This window comes from Trichoderma harzianum, assembly GCF_003025095.1.
Source record: "Trichoderma harzianum CBS 226.95 unplaced genomic scaffold M431scaffold_13, whole genome shotgun sequence".
Taxonomy (NCBI): domain Eukaryota; kingdom Fungi; phylum Ascomycota; class Sordariomycetes; order Hypocreales; family Hypocreaceae; genus Trichoderma; species Trichoderma harzianum.
In genome coordinates, this window is record NW_020209261.1 from 459,613 (window position 1) to 481,598 (window position 21,986).

The 21,986-nt window shown below is 49.5% G+C and overlaps 5 protein-coding genes across 5 annotated transcripts; 4 read left to right on the forward strand and 1 right to left on the reverse strand.

The window, feature by feature from the left end:
* The first annotated feature begins 612 nt into the window (after positions 1 to 612).
* Positions 613 to 4,435, forward strand: M431DRAFT_19619 (hypothetical protein). Its single transcript, XM_024913266.1, has 3 exons — positions 613 to 1,085; positions 1,160 to 1,937; positions 1,990 to 4,435. The coding sequence occupies exons 1-3, from the start codon at positions 776 to 778 to the stop codon at positions 4,352 to 4,354; spliced, it is 3,453 nt and encodes a 1,150-aa protein (XP_024770478.1). The 5' UTR covers positions 613 to 775; the 3' UTR covers positions 4,355 to 4,435.
* Positions 4,435 to 8,675, reverse strand: M431DRAFT_123621 (hypothetical protein; the record flags this gene model as incomplete). The annotated part of the gene is made up of 2 exons (XM_024912202.1): positions 4,435 to 6,184; positions 6,443 to 8,675. 2 exons carry the CDS (start codon positions 8,670 to 8,672, stop codon positions 4,656 to 4,658), a joined length of 3,759 nt encoding a protein of 1,252 aa, XP_024770479.1. The 3' UTR covers positions 4,435 to 4,655.
* A 1,266-nt stretch (positions 8,676 to 9,941) lies between these two features.
* On the forward strand, positions 9,942 to 11,046 carry M431DRAFT_94943 (hypothetical protein; the record flags this gene model as incomplete). Its single annotated transcript, XM_024924633.1, has 3 exons — positions 9,942 to 10,529; positions 10,596 to 10,826; positions 10,885 to 11,046. The coding sequence occupies 3 exons, from the start codon at positions 9,942 to 9,944 to the stop codon at positions 11,044 to 11,046; spliced, it is 981 nt and encodes a 326-aa protein (XP_024770480.1).
* Positions 11,047 to 15,149: 4,103 nt separating this feature from the next.
* Positions 15,150 to 16,945, forward strand: M431DRAFT_498925 (hypothetical protein; the record flags this gene model as incomplete). Its single annotated transcript, XM_024917745.1, has 3 exons — positions 15,150 to 15,435; positions 15,487 to 16,200; positions 16,260 to 16,945. The coding sequence occupies 3 exons, from the start codon at positions 15,150 to 15,152 to the stop codon at positions 16,943 to 16,945; spliced, it is 1,686 nt and encodes a 561-aa protein (XP_024770481.1).
* Positions 16,946 to 17,850: 905 nt separating this feature from the next.
* Positions 17,851 to 21,960, forward strand: M431DRAFT_8857 (hypothetical protein; the record flags this gene model as incomplete). Its single annotated transcript, XM_024923921.1, has 3 exons — positions 17,851 to 18,181; positions 18,246 to 21,206; positions 21,290 to 21,960. 3 exons carry the CDS (start codon positions 17,851 to 17,853, stop codon positions 21,958 to 21,960), a joined length of 3,963 nt encoding a protein of 1,320 aa, XP_024770482.1.
* Positions 21,961 to 21,986: the final 26 nt, after the last annotated feature.

A 21,986-nucleotide genomic window follows, 5' to 3' on the forward strand; every position in this document is an offset into this window, starting at 1 on the left:
CGCAAATCACGAAAGCGTGGCCCATAGTATCCATCCTTGAGTCTCTCTTCAGACCCCAAAATATTATGGAATGGTAAACATGAATGTACTGTACTTTTATTCATTTCGCGCTTGTTTCCGAGTTCCAAGACTTTGTCACACGGATAAACCCCCTTGCTCGGCGCAAGATACATTTCTAGTACCACGCATTGATGATCCTTCATGCCGCTAACTGGTAAAGCCTCTGTCTGCTCGTAAGCGACTTGACGCACGAGCAAGGGCTCTACATGTTTCGTGCTTTGACTTTTACTGTGAAACACCCGCAAAAAGGATCTTGGGGTCAAGGTTGATGCCAATGCTCAGCGGGGCAAGTGTTTCTAGACAAAGACGACGGACTGAGAGAGCTGCGGAAGATTACGATTAAACGAGAATCGCAAGCCAATTGGCATGGATGTCAGTCGCTAAATGTCACTGGCGTAGCCGCTGCTCAATTACGTCCATGCCTTTTGTCAGATTGTCACGGCGGTAATATGTACCCTTTGTGCCGCTACGGTACGGCATACATTAGCTGAGGTTGGGCACAATTTGGCATTGACAATACAATACAATACAACACACATCCATCATCACATTCTCTGACACCTTGAGAGATTCATACGACGTTTTTAATCGCCATCTAATTGTTCACGAAATTTAGCAGCCTCTTTCTACGTAAAGACGGGCATCAGCTCCCTGCATCTTCATCTTTGGCGCAATCACGAAGTCTCGCCGACCGCATGTATCCCACTTTTTCGCCATGAGAAGTCTGGATCGCATGGAAGATGATCTTGTAGAAGATGTCTTTCTCCAAGAGGGCCTGCGCCCGACCATCGCAGAACACGCAGCACAATGCAACTCTCTATTTCGTAAATATATGGTTCTGCCCGACATCGTGCCAGATCCTACTGTCATGGACGACCAGCTGGCGCGCTTTACACTTTGGACATCAAACATGGACATCTATGGACCGCTCAATGTTTCGTTGGACTACAGACTCCGATTCAGTCCCACAGTTGTAGACATCATACATCAGCTCCTAGACGTCATTTGCGATACTTTGGCATCTTGTAAGTGCTCAGCGCACCAAGTTCAATCGGCCTGAACATCAAGGATTCTATGCTAATGGGAATTGGGACAACAGTGAAGCCGATCAACAACGACCCACCACCGCAGACTCCAAGCAGGAAACGACAACGTATATCAGAATACAGCGATTCGAAACTCACAAGGAGAGACGACGACGACGCAAGCGACTCAGACAGCGACGTGGATCAAGCAGAAGAGAACTTTTCGAAAATCACAGACACAATTGGCGGGACAGTATCACGACTCTTTCGCCTATCGAATGCCGTACGAAAGTCTGCAAAGACTAACCGGGCTATGAAAATTGAAAGATATACAGACGATAAGGAGGCGAACGAAAAGATAGCTGAATTAAGTCACTACACAGAATGCTACATTAAGTTTCGATTTCCTATGGCGCCCGAATCCCTTCGCTTGGCATTGATGAAAGCCAATGAGCTCCGACTTCGACGACTGTATTATCAGCGATCCCACCGAAGGCGCATCGACTTGACTGTTCAGAATCCTCAAACTAAACCACCTGAGGTTCAATTGCCCAAAATCAAGGAGAGTGCTCCGGCTGTACGCTTTGCTCCGAGTGCATTGCCAAAGCCTGCGACCACCAACAGAACATCGGGACAAGGTGGTGCCCCGGTGGTGCCGGTAACGACTGCAACTACTGCTCGACAAACTGCTGTTGGAGCTTTATTGGCCAAGTCGGTAACCGAGGTTCCTCGGGCTAAATCTGTTCTGGTGAACAACAAATTGTCGTTTCCTCCATTACCCCCAACACAGGAGTGCCCATATTGCGGCGTCATTATTGAGTTCAAGAACTCTAACAAGTCAATGATGTGGAAGTAAGCAGCCGATGCCTATTCTCTTGATAATGCAATAGCTAATCTTCTCTAGCAATCATGTCATCGGCGATCTAGAGCCTTTCATTTGTGTTTTCCCACACTGTTTAGAGGCAGGTCATCATAAAACCGGCCCGCTCACATTTGAATCATCGAAAGCGTGGATCGGCCACATGCAAAACGCTCACGGACATACATGGGAGTGCAGGGCCCCTTCTCACCCTCCCAAAACCTTTGATCAGGAGCTCGACTATCAGAAGCATTCAATCGAAGAGCATGGCGTGCCTGAAGAACATGCCGGGATGCTCAGCAGCGCAGCACGAAGACCAGCCCTTAATAAGTTGCTGGAGTGCCCATTTGGCGACGACTATCAGCCCCCAGAAAAAGCCGAATCTAGTGCCGTTTTCTCAAGTGATGCTCTGCAGTTGCACGTCGCTGCTCACATAAAAGAGATTGCTCTGCTTACATTGCAAAAATTACCTAGCGATGATGATGCTAAAAGCATCAAAAGCGACGAAGGATCAGAAAATGATGGGCAAGGGGTTGCAAACGTTCGCAGATCCATGTACAGTTTACTGGATGACGAGGATCTGGACTTCCAGCAAGACAGCTCTGAAGTTGCAGATGTCACTGGGGACCCCCGTGAAGAAGATATCAGGGCATCGGTATCAGGACTCGACTTGGAGGACAGAGACGAGGAAGGCATGACGAAGCTTCACCGCGCGGTGCAAGCTGGCGACGGGGACTTGGTTGAGTCTTTGATCAACGAAGGCGCGAATTTGGTCAGCAGGGACAATAGCGGCCGAACAGCGTTACATTATGCTTCCATGGGACAGTCGCAGATGGATATTGGTATACCGTCTCTGCTCTTGAAGGCAGGCGGTAAAGCCATCGTGAATCTAGGGGATGAGAGCGGCCAAACAGCGCTTCATTACGCTGCAGAGAGGAACCTTGTCGATAACGTGCGTACCTTGATTCATCAAGGTGCTGATATGCAAATCACTGACAAGTATGGATTCTCACCGTTTCTCTGGGCCGTGGTCACCAGGCAAGAAAGAGCTGTGGCGCACATGGTGCAAGAGGGCGCCGACGTCAATTCAACCACCGCGGATGGAAAGTCTGCGGTAGCTTGGGCAGCCAGTCTGGGCTACACTAGCGTTACTTACCTGCTTGTGCAAGACGGTGCCAGCATGCATGCATCTCTGAGTCGAGATTCGCTGGGTGTGCCACTGGAAGAAGCGGCAGCTGTTGGTGACTTCCATGCCGTAGATTTTTTCCTCCATCTTGGTGCGGATCCAAATTATCGCGATCGTGATGGTTGGTCTGCAATACATTGGGCAGCAGAGGAGGGCTATCCATTAGTTGTGGGCTCGTTGCTGGGTCAGGGGGCCAACGTCAACGCCGTCAGCTCTTATGGCACGTCACCACTGCACTGTGCTGCAAGCGGAGGAGTTGTCTCTATTGTGAAAATGCTTCTTGAAAAAGGAGCCGACCCTCTCAAGTCAACATGTCACGGCTGGACTGCGCTACATCACGCCGTTTTCATGGGGCATTCTGAAGTTGTCCAATTGCTTTTAGAAGACGACCGCGTAAGATCTAGTGCTACTCAGCAAGATAACCATGGCTGGTCCGTTCTTCATCTGGCCGTCCATAATCGAGATCTGGCTACTATCAATGTTTTGATGGATAGCTCTCTCATTACAGAGCCTCGTGCCTTCTTCGATGAAAGCGGCCTCACTGCAGAAGAATGGCTGGACCTTGGGCCAACGAGCCATCCCTACAAAGCGACCAGTAACTTGGCTTTTAGCAAATCACGCTGTTGCAGGGCGACCACAATGTTACGATATGCCGTTGTCATAGGCAATATTCCTATGATCAAACTATTCATCAGATCGGAATATTATAAAGTTAATGACATGGACTCCGGAAGAAGGACCGCTCTGTACTACGCCGCCAAGAAGCGCATGCTTCCCATCATGGATCTGCTTCTCAGCATCGGTGCCGATCCCAACATCCTCCCTACAGGACGCAAAACCTGGGAAGAATTTATCTCAGATAAAGACGTTTTACAACGGCTTCACCAGGCTGGATACCAAAGGCAAGATACTGACCCTGAGTTGGAGCGCCAAATCCGACGCGCACTTCGACCCAAAGGTCAGTTCTCTATACCAGATCGAACAGTCTCATTCGCACCGGAAGAGTCAGTCAGGCCAATGTCGTGGCGGCCTACTTTCCCTACTGAGCCAGAACAATCGTCCTCATCTGTCCCGGCTTCGTCAACGCCATCTGTTCCAGATCATTCAGCTTCAAGTACGCCGATGGAATCACCGGCGCCTACACCGCAGACAAATGACAATAAGCGCAAATCGAGGACGGTTCGGTCGCGCGCAACGGGCTTTTGGAAACGGCTAATAGGATAGCACGGTCATCTCGTAGAGGAGAGATTGTTTTAGTATATATGTACTTTTAGCTATAATTAAACCATTCACAATGAGTGGAGCTTTATTTGACTACATGTACTTGTGATTAATTGACGAAAACTAAACGATAGATATAGGTATCATTAACGTAAAAGGACGCTCAAAAGTTGTATCAATCTGCCCAAAAATACCCAAAATCGATTCCAAACGTAGACCCAGCTACAGGCACTCTTCATTACATGTACTTAGTTCTCACTCTGCGCTGCCCACTCCTCTACCAAGAAAGCCGTGCAGCATTACTTCATAAACCAATAATCCCCTTTATCATATTTTCGACTCCCGGCAATTCGTGCAGGTGCTGCTTCACTCTTTGCTTCAGTTCCGCCGCAGGCAGTGCCAACCCATACTGCTTTGCAATGATCAGACATTCCACAAGGGTTTTGCACGCCCTCTTCTGAAGCGATCCAGGTGGTTGTTGTGCTATCAAGGCACTGAATGCCTCCGGGATTGCCTCGCCAATCAACCACCGGTGGGCAGCGGCATTCTCCTGGCAGAGAATCAAGCATGATGCGGAGGGTATGTTAAGAAAACGGTCTAGTCCCTTGTCTTGAGAACGCTGAGCAAATTGGACAATACTCGTGAGGAAGAGAGATAGCCTGTGAGAGTCTTTGGTTTGGCTGATGACCATGAGCTCATTGGCGCATGCCTGATTCAGGTCACTGAACAAGTCAACTTCTTGGCCGCTGCCAATATATCCCTCGTAGAATTCTGCAATGACCCTAGCAAAGTAATCGATTGGTTTCGGCTCTTTGTTATCGAGCATACCAAACTGGCAGGTCAAGAGTAACGCCGAACGATGCACGTTATCTTCTCGGTTTCCACTTTGAATACAAGCATCGAAATCGTTCAAGAACTCGCGAACACCATAGTGCAGGTACTCCTCTGCATCTCTGTCATAGGCAACGGCGGCCCAATGTGAGAATGCCCTAGCTGTGATGAAATCCCCTTCTCTCCATCCTTGTCGATTGGCTGCAAGTTTAGTTTCCGAACCGACGAGGACCGCAATTGCCAGCAATGCGTGAAGATCTCCAGGAGCGACGGCCCGAAATATCTGCGTCGGTAAGTCGGTCATGGCCGTCAGTCTTCTAGGATTCCTGGCAACAACCAGCTGGACGAAGAACTCGCGATACTGTTCGGCCCATTCTCGCAGTTCGTCCGTTCTATTCTCGTCAACGAGCTCTTGTAGTACAGACATGTGTTCCCAGCGGTCGAACGCTATAAACTTCAGATATAGTGTCATTAATCTAAGAATGATGGGGAAGCGGAACGAAAGGCCTAGGGCTTTCATAACCATGCCAACATTTCGCGATGCCTTGTTGTATCTTGCAAGGAAAATTGGTTCTTGAAGCGTCAATAGCTCCTTTACCCGCTCTTCCATTGGGTCTGTAGGTGGTCTCAGGGATGCGACTCCTGGAGGAGTTGGCAATTTGTTGACGCGCGCTCCACGCTCAAGCAATATTTGGATGATTTCCCTCGAGTTCGCTTGAATGGCTCGAATCAGGGGTGTGTCGCCATGCTCGGATTTACTCTCGAGACGGGCACCTCGGTCGATCAGCACAGACACAATCTCCTTGTGCTGTCCAGTGACCGCCACATGGAGTGCCGTCAAATCGCTCCGATCTTTGACGTTAATACGAGCACCATGGTCAAGCAGTAATTCGACCATATCTCGGTGGCCTCTGTTGACGGCCCACGAAAGCGGCGTCCGGCCGTAATTGTCCTTTCGCGATATGGCACGAGAACTCTCCTTGATCAGCAGCTTGGCCCAAGCTACATTGCCAAGGTACGCAGCAAGATGCAAGAGCGTGAACTTGGGCGGATTTCTGCCATTCTTCTCCTGCTCCCAGTAGAACTTCCACCAATCGTCCCGGATTGGAGACTCAACCTGGAAGAATGGACGCGGGAACTCGGACGACGGATCAATCACATCCATGGCGTGCTGAAAATGTACCGGCCAATATTGACTGGCATAAGTCAAGAGAGGATATTTGGCAGATCTCTCTTTCATATTTCCGGGACTTCCATAACCACGTTCAACGTGTTCTAGACAGGTCCGCATAAGACTTCTATGAGTGTCGTGGTTCATGCGGAACCTGCTGATCCCCTTAATGTTGACTTGATTGCTCTGGAAAAACTCCTTTGCCGATTCGTGGACCAGATTGACTACATTTCCTTGGATTTTCACCATTAGTCCGCAGAGCCTGAGCCGATTCCTGATCACGTCCGTTGCCGAAAAGTTCCCAGATCCCTTGATCCCGGTGGCCGCCGTCAACTCATCTAGTGTGAGAGGCCGGGCAGCGAGAACAACCCATTGAAGAATGGGGACCAGCGCATCCTTGTCCTCAATTTGCTGAAGAAGCCGCTGGTAGACACCACCAAGACCTTTAGGAACACGATGGAGAATCTCATTCATTTTGTCCCAACTCCTGCCCTGAAGCTCATTGGCAACGAATCCAACCCACAAAAATGTGCCATCAGCGCCAGCCAACAATGCCCGTTGAACTTGGGCAATCTGTTCTTCCGAGAGGTTTTGGTCGTATGCCAGTTCGGCAACTTTGGCGAAGATGTACGTTTCTATATCACGCGAAATCTCTGTACCGGAAGCGTCCAACCTGATCTGTTCATATTGGCCAAGCGATCTCTCCAAAATGGCTGGCTGGGGTCGGGAGAGAAGAATGAGCTTCAGTCGTGGCCTTTCTTTTTCCTCAGAGGTCGATAGGTAGGTTCCAATGGCATCGAGAAGCTGTCCGAGCGATTCCTTTTCACATTCATCCAAACCATCCAGCACACAGACTACCTGGGAAGACCCGCTCTGTCGAAGCAGGGTAAGAAATACCCTCCACAAGGAGACGAAGCTGGAAACGGTATATTTGGTTGTTTCAGTGCCCTCGAAGGAACTTCTGACGTGTTGCGCCAGGTGTGGATGGCGGCTGATCCATTGATGTATGATGCCTCTCATTATAGTAAGTGCTGTGTTCCGGCTCTTATCACGGTTGCTACAGAAATAATAAAGGAGAACATTTTCACCAACGTCAACAATTGGCTGTAGCACTTCGGTGATATAGATTGACAGCATGGTTTTCCCTTTTCCAGGGCCACCTGAGATCCAGAGAAGTGGTTGGTTGGCGTTTGCCAGCCATCCCTGATAGCTGGGGTGTTGTATAAGCCACTCGCAGGTGCCGTCAACTCTGCGCCCTTTCAAAGCAATAAGGGATTTTCGATCAACTTCGGGCCGGGTGAGCAGCAAAGCATCCAGAACCGGCGCGGCCTCAGCATATGTGTTTGTTGCCAGAGTTGTCGCCTTGACAACCGTGGGTATGAAAGAAAGGACCTCTTTTGCATATGCCGCTGCGGCGACGGCGGCATAGGCGTGCCAGAGCTTGGAACTGTGCGAATCCGCATAGTCGCAGATCCCTCGAATGACCAAGTATTTGGCAGCATCCTTCAAACCGTTCACCTCCGTCTCCAAACAGAGAGCGCCTTGCTTCTGTGCTAGCTGGTCACGAGTCTCTCCGTGGCGTATCAGAGAATTACCAGAGACAATCAATCCATAATGAACTATAGGGTCTTGTGTCTCCCGTGGCTGCCGAGGCCGGATCCTATCTGGATTGCAATGTTCGCATCCATCTTCTTCAGACTCAATGGCGGTGTGGTGATAATCCGGCTCAAAGAGGACGTCTTGCCCTGGGCCCGGATGAGCAAAGGCGACGGGGTCTTTCTGCACAATTTCAGAGATGTACTTGGACATGTGACTCTCATCAAAGATGGCGGCTGTCTCAGCCTTTCCCATAGCTGTGAGAAGTAATGGTGTCGGCTGATTTGACGCTCCGCCGCGAACCAACTGATTTTGATCATCGACTTGCTCCCCGTTCACATCGTATTGGCATTGAATGACACCCGGCCAGTCAGCTGTCGATTTGCTTACAACGACATCGCCGAGACGAATATCCTCTCTGGTTTCTGGAACTCCTCCCGCAATGCCAACCATAAGAATGAACCGGAGAGATTTGAAGCTGGCGAGCAGCTGCGTGGCCACGCTCGCCACCGACACTTGGCCATAGACGCCAGAACTTGGATACGCGATCACGACATTGTGCCCTTGAAGACTCCCTAGAATGTAGTTGTTGCTGTTGTCCAAGTTGTGATCAGGTGATGAAGGCAGGTTATCGTGAATGTGATCAAGTGTCGCTTTGGCCGCCGCAACCTCTACCGGCAATGCGCAAACCCACCCAACTAAGTAGTCCTCACGGGACGCCATCCTCGGGCAGGTAAAGCGCACAGCTCCACAGCGACAAAATGAAAGTGGAAGTGGAAGTGGAACTTCTAGGAGCTCAGTGCCATTCGTTGTCTTAGAAGTGGGAGGTTGTTCTGGACAGTCTATTGTCTAAGGTTTGTAAGGGACAACGAAATCGATTTCGTAGAACATTGTTCGGGTTGATGTGGGCGAGAAAAGCAAAGCATGGAAAGGAATCCATCGGTCAAACAACCAAATGTGTAAGACAAGGAGTGTGCATCAGCGAACACGCGAGGATCACCTCAATCCTGTACCTTGACCTCAACTCTAGTGCTGCTATACCCATAATACCTTAGCACATACATGTAGGCAGCTTCAGCCCCGGAACCCCTGTGGAAATGGCCATGTATCCTCAAGTAGATCCCCCGCTTGGGTACTTGACAGGCATTATAAGCGCCTCCATAATAGGTTGTCGGTAAGTTTCCGCCCACAAGTTGTCAGTCTGACACCCCCCCTCCCTCAGTTGTCAACTGAACAGCATGACAATTACCTAGGTATTTACATTTACTGATGCCGCAGCCGTCTATGCCGTAGACAGCACTGTCTTTCATTGGTCTGACAACCGATTTTTACAGGCACAACGCGCAATCTCTAGGGTGAGGCATTTTTACCATTGGGCGAACACTTGCTGTAAACCAGGGGACAACAGAGCCTCACGACACTGGAGCTCATCATTTCTCATTTAGTAGAGAGAATGTTCAAGCACGAGGTGGAGTGGCCTCGTGTTGCATATCCGTGACAGGTAGGCAGTATGTGGTTGGGTGTATCCGTAAGTGAACGGCATAAGAAGGATTTCCGTCCCCCATCAGCTGAGCGGGCTCGCTTCCTATAATAGTATAATAGGACAGCGCAGACCGACGCCAGCGAGGGTGTATTTGCCAAGTACTCTGTACGGAGCATGTATTGAGCCGACAACAGGTTTGTATGGCAAATCAACGTTGCACATCTTCTTGCTAAGTGGGCGGTTGGCTCTGCGACGTGGTTGGTCCAAGGGCATCAAAGGATTTTGTCAGTCACTCAGCCCGTGTCGCAGGTTCATTGGTCTTGCAGGGTCTGGGACAAAGCAAACAATGAAATTTGGGCTTTTCTCTCTTCCATGCACATTCCAGCCTTTGTAGTGTGAGCGAGGCTGGCGCCTAAGAGCGACAAGAAAAGATACCGACGCAGAGTAAAGTCCCTTCTTCTTCATTTTCCATTCAACGTGTACCTATTCAGCCGCGACGCGCGACAGCAATGACATCTGCTCCCCGTCTTCGCCTTTCGTCCCCCCTGCCGCAGGTACCAGTGGCGCACCGAGACTCCAAGATCGATTCCATGTCCCTCAGCCCACGGCTTCTGAGCAGCACCTCCAGGGCCGGAAAGTCTCGCACTGTTCTTCTTTCGTTTAACGAACTACCACATTGGCATCAGGATAATGAGTTCATCCGTCATGGCTATCGCCCAATCTCGGGCTCGGCTCAGGTTTCATTGCGCAGCTGGTCATTTATCCACAACGAGACGGTCAACATCTTTTCTCACCTAATACCAGCAGTCGCTTTTCTTCTCGGCGAGTGGTATATTCTACAGTATCTTGCAAGCAACCACCATAACATGACTGGCGCCGATTTCTTCATCTTCGCCTTCTTCCTCTTGACTGGTGTTGTCTGCATGGGACTGTCAGCGACATATCACACCCTTATGAACCACTCCCACGAGGTTGAACAATTCTGGCTCCGGTTTGATCTGGTTGGCATAGTTATCCTGACGCTGGGTGACTTTGTATCGGGAATCTACATGGTGTTTTGGTGTGAACCTTTACAACGCAAAATTTACTGGTCTATGGTGAGTCTCCATCCTTTTTTTTTTTTTGTCTTTGGTTTCCTATCCAACGCTTACTTTGGTTGACAGATTGGGGTTCTCGGATCGATTACCATCTTCATCATGTTAAATCCCAAGTTCAAGGGCAAAGAGTTTCGCGTTTTCCGAGCACTGGCGTTCGTAGGGACTGGCTTATCTGGCTTTGCACCCTTGATACATGGAATCGTCATGTTCGGCTGGGCGCAAATGATGAAGCAGTCCGGACTGCCCTATTATCTAGCCGAAGCAGGATGCCTTCTGCTTGGGGCCTTGATTTATGTCGTAAGTCCCTAGAGTTCGCACGTGATGGAGGTTGTTTCTAAATGCCCTTATTCTACAGACCAAGTTTCCCGAGAGCCGGTATCCTGGTAAATTCGACATCTACGGCTCTTCCCATCAACTCTTCCACATCCTAGTAGTCTTTGCCACGGTGTCTCAGTTGGTTGGAATACTTACTGCCTTTGACTACAACATCAAGAATCGAACATGCTCGGCTCACTAAATCATACATCAAAGAAGATGTCGTTAACAGCTGAGGCTTCGTCTCGAGTCGTAGAAATATATCATTGCTATGGAGCTGGTTGCATAGAGCATGGGAGAACTTCACGGGTGACTCATAGTACCTAGATATTAGACTAGATAGCAGTTGTAGAGCTAGCAGCTCTTTGATCTTTATATCTGACGGCATAAACGCCATGATGAGGAATGATAGTCAGTTGGATACCCTGGGTTACATAGCGATTGGCGCTCTTCAGCGAGGGAAAGATACCAAGCTTTCGGAGTAAATATCACCCAAATAAAACATAAATACTAGCTAGGATCAAGATAGAATCATTACAGCAGATCTAAACAAGGCATTTAAGGTTATTTTATAAGGGAAGAAGAGATAACCTTATTTAGTAAGATGACAGCAGTCAATTGATACGTCATAACACATCTGCCTAAGTATTGAAGCAACGTTGCTGAGGGCCTACGACTCTTTTGTCTAGTAGTCTCGAATCAAGTCTCGATACTGATCCAATAAAAATAAGGGAGGTTTTACAAAGCAACTCCTCGATATATCTAGTGTGATTTGACATGCTTACTACAAACCGACGCTTTGAGTTATTCCATATCATCTAGCCGTAAAGACTCAACTCACGTCACTAGTTGAACACAGGTAGGTTGAGGAAAATCCATTATCCATCTCAATTACGTTCATGTCAGCGAATCGACTTTGAGTATATGTTTAAGATTTTCTCCCTTTTAGGATCATGTATTATGTCCAGCAGTCGCACAGCCCGTGAATAAAGCAATAATGTCCGTCTTGCATCTGTCATCCATTTGCAACCTTTGCTAATTGGCGATTTCAATATTGTAAGTTTGACAACAGTCGAAGAACTAGGGTAAAACAAACAGCTTGTGCCGATTTCGAGAGCGCCAAAGGTCGGTTGACGATTGCACAGTTGAATCAGCTGTCACCCATATCGTCCCCATGAGTCGCAATCTGACTTGGCAGCACCGATTTTTTTCGCAGCCATTGGCAAATTTGTCGAATGCTCCGCTAACAAGGCCATTGCAGCTTATGCGGCCTTGGTTCAATTCTCTGTGAAAAGCCACGCAGCAAGGCCGGGTGATGTCTGTGAGAAGTTTCCCGTGTGGTGGGCATTTGCATGCTCCTGTGGCGACGACAGGGCAGCGACGGCAAGGGTAGCGATCCTGGGCCTCATGTTTGCAATGAGTCATACAAAAAGTTTTGCAATGAAATACTTCGTTCTAATAATTTGTTGGATTTAATCGGTGGTCGAGGATGGCTGCTATCCGGAGTGAATCTATATCTGGGTGCCTCCGGCAGCACCACAATATCTTTAATAGACGAATTGGAACTTCGTCTTATTTGGTATTTTACGTAGACTCTAACATTTACTTAGGTCTACAATTATCTCGTTTTAGTAATATCATAAGGTGGTCTAATGTACGGAGTCGCGAAGCATGCAGTGTTCCCATACAAGAGGAGTACTCTCTACGAAGGTTATTCGGCAAACAAATGGTTTCATACGTTATATCATACAATTCATATCTAGGGCATGTAGTGCGCAGTACATCACGTAGCGTGTTCAAAGAAAGTATATTTTTGCTTCCTATGAAGTATAGCGGGTATCGAGATGTTATATACTTCGACCCAAACTGTTGTTTATGATCTAATACGATGAAATCTGTATCCTACTGATCAATTACTTACTTACCCGTATAAGTGGTTCACTACGATGCTAAATTCCTGCTCTTTGCCCATCCACCATCCGATCAAGGCCTTTATTGAGAGTGGTTCAGATAGCCTGAAAACTCAGTAGCAAAATTGTTCCCGGCCACTATTGAGAGTATGAGAGCTACACGTCTCATCTTATCTTTATTCATTAATCGAAAGTGGCATTTATGGTGTTCCTCCATCAATATGCATATGCATCGGTTGTCTTCATCTACGCACACTGCAGTTCGGCTTCTCGTTAAACCGTTTGCAGCACCTGGCACGATTGCTAAATATCCTTTGAAGAGTATTGCAATTCGTATCGACTTTGTTTGAGGTCGCGCTAGCCTAGTTGTAACAAACTTGGTTTATTTCTTTCATCAAGACTCCCTTTGATGAGCATTTATACGCTTCTCAAATGGAGAACGTAGGGACGGCAACAAAGGTAGCGCGACTTCAAACCCACTCTAACGAAATTGTGAGAAGAATTTGTCAGAAGAATGGAATAGGTTGATAGACGCGTGAACGTTAACTTAGGTGCAGAGGAGTGTGGATTAGTTGCGGTGAGCTGGGTTGCTGATCTTCAAACTGCCGCGCTACGTCCTTTACACATAAAGAACCAGCTCCTCACATCTAACATGTTATGTTATGTGAGCCTTAGACCGTCACATTTGGGACAGAAGGAGTTAGGAGTTAACTAAATCACCCGACAGTTGGTTCGTATCGAGGAAAACAATAAGCCAGCTCAATGAATAATGAAATAAATAGTTCCAGGGCGTCATGACGAATGTAATAAGTCACATAGCCTAGCACTTAGCTAATAATATACATGTATAGCAACAGCTCTCTGATGATGAGTAATACCGAAAAGAACATGTCTCATATCATCAGGATGGTCATACTGAGAATGGAGCAGAAATTTCCCTCGTAATACACAGGTCCAGCTCGGCTCACGAGATTTGATGCTTCACCGGCGATCCGATCGGACCCTCGGTGCATCATCTAGCTATGTGAATGTATCAGTACGCGCACTCATGTGTGCGTAGGCTATCTGACCTGGCTTTGAAGTCTGGCAAGCCCGTCTAGATCTGTTCACTGTACCAAAGGCGTTCATTGACGTAGGTGTAGACATCTACCCGATACCTTTGATAATTACCATGCATCCCTTCATCAAACGTCACTCTAGCAGCGCTAGTTCTAGAGAGAAGTCGACATATTTATGCGTACATGGATGAATTGCATATAGTCTCTGAGCTGCAGGTTGGTTGGTTGAGTCCAAGAGATACATCCCTTGAGTCTATTGGCTATATGATTGTGAGAAAAGCTCAAGGAGTAAGAAATTAGAAGATGAGATGACAATAGCTAATATGATACAATATTTAAGTTATTCTTGAAGCAATCCCTGATTGTATGGTGTATTCTGTCCCGTGTTGGGCCCCAGGTCAGCACAGATTCAGATATCTGCAACCAAGTCGGATAGTCTTCTACTCTATCACGGGTAGTGCTTCATGGATAGCCAAGTACCCAAATTATCTTCGTTTTCTCATCAGCACATACTCGTACATAATGTTGAATGTCACTGGGCCATATTCTGACCATTTGACAGCCTTGTGCCGCTTTGGCCATTGAAAGGCTCTCCACTATGGGTCCAAGGGCGATGTCGTGATCGGCGCCATTTTTAGCTCAATATCAGAGACCGGGATTATGAATGGATGCCTTGGACAGCGACGCATCTCGCGAGCAAGATTCTCGAATGAATGAGAAGAAGAAAAAGAATTAGGCGAATTTAGTAAATCAGCTGTGAGTTTAAGCAGATTGGAATATTGATCACATGAAGCGATCTCGCATACGTAGCACACATGGGTTTTTCTTCTTCCACCCAGCCTCGCATGTCTCACGCTCGCACACCGCAAACGCCTTTCTCCATCCACATCCACCATGTGGAGGCAAAAACGTGAAGTGACGTGATTGCAAGCTAGATGCCGCCAGCAAGGGTCTCGAATACCACGGCGAACTAGCAGGTCAACGAGTCAAAGCAGAAGTCACAGAGGAAAAAAACCACCATCGCAACATCACGGTTCGCGCTGTGCCCAGGTGCGTTAGTGCGTCGCAAATCGCAGGGACTCGAAATAAGAGAACTATTCGGACTTGAGCCGTCTTACATGAAATCTCTATTCTTGCATCATCACGGTGGCTGGATGGTTATTCCGCTTTTCTGGATTTTTCGGGCTCGTGCTGGGGATTTGTCTCTTTGAAGCCCTGCCTTGTTTACAGCTCGCTGCTCCTCCCCCGCCAGCACCTCTTCTCCTCTCTTTGTAACAATTGCTACAGCGACTGCCCAAGAGAGGGAAAAGAGAAGACGAGGGAACTGAAATATCGCCATGTTTCGCCATAACAGGTCTGGCAAGTTTGACGACGAGCCGCGACTAGACGATGTCTCTGCCGAAGACGCTCCGGCATATCAGCAGCAGTATGGAGTGCGCGGCGTGGACAACAGTGATCATGGTTTGATCGATCCAGATTCAGGTGTCAAGCGCGGGTTGAAGAATCGCCATCTATCCATGATGGCACTCGCCGGTATCATTGGTCCCGGTTTGCTTGTTGGCTCAGGAGGCGCTTTAAACAGCGGAGGACCTGCGTCTCTAATTATTGGATTTGGTGTAATCGGTATGCTTATTGATATCAGGGTCCAGCTCTTCCACAACTAAAACTTTCCAGGTATCATTGCTTTCTCAGTCATGCAGTCTCTGGGTGAAATCACCACTCTGTACCCAGGTGGCGGCGCCTTTGTCTCATTAGCTGAGCGCATGGTCGACAAGTCCTTCTCCGTGGCCGTTGGATGGAATTATTTCATCATCTGGGCCACCGTCTTAGCCAGCGAATACAACGTTATCTGCAGCATTCTCAACTTCTGGGCGCCTGGGGTTCCTCTCTGGGGCTGGTTCCTTATTCTGTGGACCGTATTCTTGGCCTTTCAGATCATTGGAGGCATCACGGCCTTTGGAGAAGCAGAGTACATCCTGGCGCTTATAAAGATCCTTGGTCTGACAGCCTATTTCATCTTTTCCATTGTATATGCGTCTGGCGGACTCATTGGCCAGGACGGAGCCATTGGATTTCGATACTGGCATCATCCTGGAGCCTTCAACGGCCACGGCTTCCGAGGAGTTGCCACTGTGTTTGTCTTTTGCTCTACCTTTTATGCCGGAGTGGAGTCTGTTGCTGTTGCCGCCACGGAGACGAGAAATCCGGGTGTTGCAGTACCGCGAGCTATCCGTCAAGTATTCTTCCGCATCATTTTTGTCTACATGGGATCTGCCTTTTTCTTTGGCCTCACTTGCCCGGCTGATTCTGACGAACTGATCAACGGAGGGGCCAAGGCGCTGCAGAGCCCGATGACGATAGCCATACAGAATGCCGGTTGGAACGGAGGTTTGTTTGAGAATTATCTTGATTAGCATTTCCAAATGTACTGACCAGTGTTGTATTAGGTGTCCATCTCATCAACGCTTTCATCCTCATTACCTGTCTGTCTGCTGTCAACTCCTCCATCTATATCGGCTCTCGTACCATCTTATACATGGCGCAGTCTGGAAAGGCACCCAAGATCCTCGGCTGGGTCAACAAGCGAGGCGTCCCTGTCTGGGCCATTGTCCTCACCAACGCCGTCGGTGCCATCTCCATGATGAATGTCTCAACAGGAGCATCAAAGGCTTACAGCTACATCATCAATCTTGCTGGAGTCAGCACATTCCTGGTCTGGGGAAGCATCAGCTTCATCCACATCCGCTTCCGCCGTGCTTGGACGACGCAGCAGCGCCGAGTAAGCGATTTGCCGTTCAAGAGCATGTTTTATCCTTACAGCCCCTACTTTGGCGTCTTCTTCAACGTCTTCCTCGCGCTGGTGCAGGGATGGACAACGCTGTCTCCGTTTACTGCGGGTAAATTTGTGGATGCGTATATTTTACTGCCACTATTTGGCGTTATTTACGTGGTTTGCAAGTTGTATTGGAGAGGAGAAGATCCTTTCAAGAGGAGCTGGGATATTGATTTGGATAGTGGACGGAGGAGCGATCTTGATAAGAGCGGCATTGAGGGAGGAGTAGGAGCAGGGTATGAGGAGGAGGAGCAGACAAAGAGGGTGCCGCTGTGGAGAAAGATTTGGTCGTCTCTGTAAAATGATATCCAACGGATATATGATTGATATAGTAGTAATTAATGGGTTAAGGTGATGGATGATAAGAATTTTGAGTTTTATCATTGACATGTGAATTATTTCTGCAGCATGATGCCTTATCTACAGGCTGTGATAGGTGATTGAGGGCCAGATGGTTGTCAAACAAAGTTTAATACTATTCCCGCTGCAAACCCCAACAGTGCTGAGATAACCCCTTGAATAATTCTTACATGCAGTAGAATAGTCTCAAATATACATCATCCAGCGAGTAATGATGGAGAAAGAGCAATAAACATCAAATCAGCCTCTCACTCCCGGGTAGCTCATCTCATCCTCACATGGAAATATTGATTCTTCCAGAGTGCAAATCGGACAATAAAATCTCCAGGGGCCCGTGCACACTCCCGCACCTTAGCGCACAAAAGGTTTCCAGGTACAAGGGATTCCAGGCTGGTCTAAGCCCGCTGGAGCAGAAACGCGTGGGATGAGGTCAGTCCAGCCCAGTCCATTATCTTCTGCAGCTCACCTGTGCTATCTCGTATCTTGACCTTGCAAACAGCTTCAGCCCAAGCATTTCCTTCGCATCTCAGCGCAAACCCTCGACCCTGCACCCGCCGATGACCCGATGCCGATTTCGTTACGATAGCATTCTATTGAATTGATACCTCGCCCGACGCACATTCCATCGTTTTTTCATGTCTCTCGCTGGCCGACCATTCCGCAGTCACCCCCTCGATCGCCCCCTCGATTCCCCCCTCGATCGCCAGCTCGATCTCCAACTCCAGCTCCAACCTCGGCTTCAGCCTCTCCCAACCAAACTGCTCCCGCTACTGCTCCCGCTACTGCTCCCGCTCCCGCCAGGAGATCGACACGGCTCGACGACGTTTCCCTAGCAAGTCGAGTGAATGCAACCACTAAACCCCTTTCTGTCCGCCTTCTTCAAGAGCCAGGTCGTTGCGCAGTGCACTCCCGTCCACCACCACATCTTGCTGGTTCCCTTGACCGATGTGCTTCTCACCCATCGCGAGACGGAGAGCGGCGCCCCGGCCCATGAGGTCGTCGCCTCGGAGGAGTTTCTAGCCAGCCATGTGCTGCGCATCGCCGGGCCTGACGGGCCTGTGGGCGCCAAGGACAGCACCCAGAACTTGCGCGAGGCGCGAGGCAAGGCTCGCCAGTTCAACACACTGAACGGGAGGAGCGTCATTGTCAAGGACTCTTTCATCTACAGTAACAAAGGTATACTACTAGCGAAACCTTATCCTTCTCCAAGCCGAAACACGGCTAACCTGGATCGCCGCAGGGTTCAAGTCTCTTGCGCAGGCCCAGATTCTCAACGACACCATCTGGTACCCCGACGTCTTCGAACCTCGACAATGGCTGGTATACTTCATCTCGAAGCCTCTTGTTGGAACGTGGGAAGAGATCAGACTCGAGCCCGCGGTTCTCGTCTCCGGTACCAGGAGCCGCGCGGCTGCGGAGCAACAGCAGAAGAAGCAGACCAACGGCGACTCAGCCGACAATGCCTTGCCGCGCAAGAAAGACATTAGGAGCTTCCATGATCTTCTCAACCACTTTCCCATGATTGCTCGGCAAATGCAACCCGGGCTAGAGAAACTCTTCATCGAATTCTCAACAGTCTTCCAGAAGCCGCTGCCACCCCCGCCGTCAGCCTCATACATTCCGGATCCGAAGCCAGACGGTCCTGTTGCGACCGCAGCTAAAAGGGCGAGGGCAGACAGCCTGACGGTCAAGGGCGGCAAAGCCAATCATAATAGCCTACCTGTTGTAGAAGACTTTTTCGTCGAGGATGACGAGGATATTATGCGCGCGGCCCTTGAGAGCGCTGTTACGGCTGCTATTGATATCTTCCAAGGAGTGGATAAGCAACAGCTGTCGCTACTAGGCGCTACAACAGATCTAACAGGTCCCCTTGTGGAAAAGTTAATTGAGCGTTACATTGCCGAGAACGTCCATGGCCTCCTTTTTGGCAAGCTCAGCGCCATCAAGCGGCGAGATGACTTGGAACTCGAAGCCAAGATTCGGAAAATGGAATTCATTGACATCTCCCAATTAGGAATCGCCATCGACGGGGGCATGAAAGCCAAGCACGATCTTGTTACACAGCTCAACCCTGCCGTCGAAGAATTCAGAAAGATTTCCACCGCTATGAGCCCACAGGAAATGCTGGATTTGTTACTTTCGACCATGAAGATTGCCTCTCAGCTTACCGATACCTCAAGACCTCTCGGCGGTGCTGCAGCAGACCTACCGTCATCTGAAAAGGCCATTATGACTGTGAACGCCGACACCTTGGTCTCCCTGTTGTTGTACGTCGTGATTCGATCCCAGGCCAAAAACTTACAGGCTCGTCTTGCCTATGTGAGGAATTTCATCTTTGTCGAGGATGTAGATAGTGGAGAGATGGGATACGCCTTGAGCACTTTCGAAGCTGTGCTAGCATATCTTTTCACAGATTCGGCGGGCTTGCGCCGCGCCAGCAAGAAGAACAAGGCTCTGTGGGATGCCGCCAAGGGGGCAGACCTGAAGGAGCTGAGGAACATAATGGAACCGAACCCTTGCGCAATTAGCAATGACGACGACATCGAAGATAGCGACAACGATGTGGACGATCGAACCCCTCCCAAGCCTGCGTTTAAGCTGGCGCATGGTTCGTCGAGGCGATCATCGCTTGTGTTGAACTCCTCGGACCGATTCTCTCACGGTACTGGGCTTGGCCACGTATTCCCCTTTCAGATTGCCAGCGGCGATGGCGCAAACGAGTCAATACTCGATCTACCCCTCAAGAGAACCAAGAGAGTTGCTATGGACACTAGGAGTTTGTCAAGTGCATCCGAGTTCTCGTACCACTCAATAGCAACCATCGGCACCCTGGGAAGCGCGCTGGAAGGTGACATCTCCGTGGAGAGGCTTGCTCAAACTAGCAGTGCCCTGGGTGAATCCGTTCTGATGATGGCCGTGCAGAGTGGAAGCGTGGAAACGTTGGGCTATCTCTTATCCTTGTCCGGATACTATCCGTTTGACATTGTGCTGAGAGACGTGAACAACGAAAACACCACGCTACTGAGCGCTGCCACTCAGCTAGGTAACCGAGAGCTGATTAACTCATTTCTTGACTACCTTCTCGACAAGTCTAATCCAGGACAGTTGGGCCAATACTTTTCAATACAAGACATTTGGGGCCGAAGTGTTGGACACTACCTGTTTAACGCGCCTTGGATGATTGGGGTCATTGGCCCCCTGATCCCCTGGCGCCAAAGAGACAAGAATGGGCAGACGCCGCTTTTCGCATTGTGTCGCTGCTACGATCATGTGGAGTACTATACCATGGTTGAGGATGGCATCAGGGCCGCGCAGCAAACACAGCTTGACGGGCAGCCGCTGCACGTGGATGAGCATATAGATGGAAAGGGAAACACTCTGCTGCACATTATGAATGACCCGAGACTGGCGCTCAGAATCTTGCAATACTGTGACGTGGATGTCAACGCGACGAACGAGAAGAAGTTTACAGCGCTCATGGTTGCCAGCAAATATGGCCGATATGATATGGTCAGGGCTCTTTTTGCCGACCCTAGAGTGGACATTGGGGCTAAAGAACTACGAGGTCTCACGGCCGTGGAGCTGGCCAAAGACGACGACGTCAGAAATAGAATTGACGACCTCGGTCTTTTCAGCATGCCACCCGCAAGGGACGGGCGGATAACGGGAGTCGTCAGAGCCTTTTTCGTCGAGGACAGCACAGTTAGGTTGGTGCTGAAGTCGGCAGCTCCAACAGATCATGACAGTTACACGGTTACTACGAGTCGCCGGTCTTTGACTGATTTTGAGCAGTTGGCACGCTTGCTGGCCGAGGAGAACCCTGCGTCATGGATTCCCTCGATATCAGATACCAGGTGGCCGTTCCAACTACCCTCGAGGCCGTCTCGCGCGGCGCTGCGAGATATCCAGATACGAACGGACTGGTTCCTGAAAATCATGCTGAGCCATCCCACGCTTTCTACTCACGAGATGTTGTGGGAATTCTTCCTCGTACCAGAACTGCAACTGGAGGCTATGGAGCAGAGAACAAAACTCAAGACAGAAACAAGGGTAGAGAAGATCCGCGAAGAGTACGAACCTATGGAGGACGTACGAGAAGTGGAGCAATTCGTCAACCACGCACGAGAGATGGTCCGAAGCATCAGCTACTCCACGAAGAGCGTGACGAGGCGTGCGAATGCTGTTGGCCAAGTTGCTACAGGTGAGTGCTAATGCTGAGCTTTGATGACCACCCGTCGACAATGGGAACACGGCTAACGATGAAACAATCACTCCTCTTGCTAGATTTCTACGATGCATCAGCGCTGCTTTATCGAGCAGTATTTACCATTCAATATCTGCCCCCGCAGCACATTGTAGGCATGGAGGTGTTTGTTCGGGCCATGGCGCCCGTTCAGCACAACCCACAAGCTGTGTTTCACACGACGCTTCTGGCGATTCAATCCACGGTGCAGGCACTACTCTCTTCGCTAGCTAGGCCGACAAACCTTATTGGACAGATCACGGCAGCCAAGAGGGAGGCAGACAGAAACGACAGCTCCGCGCTGCGACCTTCGCGATGGCCACTGGGCTTGCTCGACGACTCTCGACAGCGACACCAAGAGGAGAAGGAGAAGCGAGCGCGCCAATCACGGGAGCAGGCGTCACAACTCTCCAGGGAGCTTCGATACACGCAACAGACAGTAGCCAGCGAATTGGCTGGATGGCAGGAGCTGCACGATCAAATGGGCCTCCGGGCCATTCGCGAGTACGCCCGAAGCATGGTGGTGCAAGAACGGGTAAGGCTCGAAGGCATGATGCGAGCGCTGCGGATAGTACGACTGGGGAACTACCAACAAGGGGGGATGAATGCCATGTCACAGCGACGACCCCCATCGCCCCCAACGGATCAGAAACAAGAAAGCGAGGACGGGGATGAGGTGCCGACAGGAAACGAAACAAGAGGAGTGGAGTGATTGTGGTTGAGTCACAAGAAGAGAGA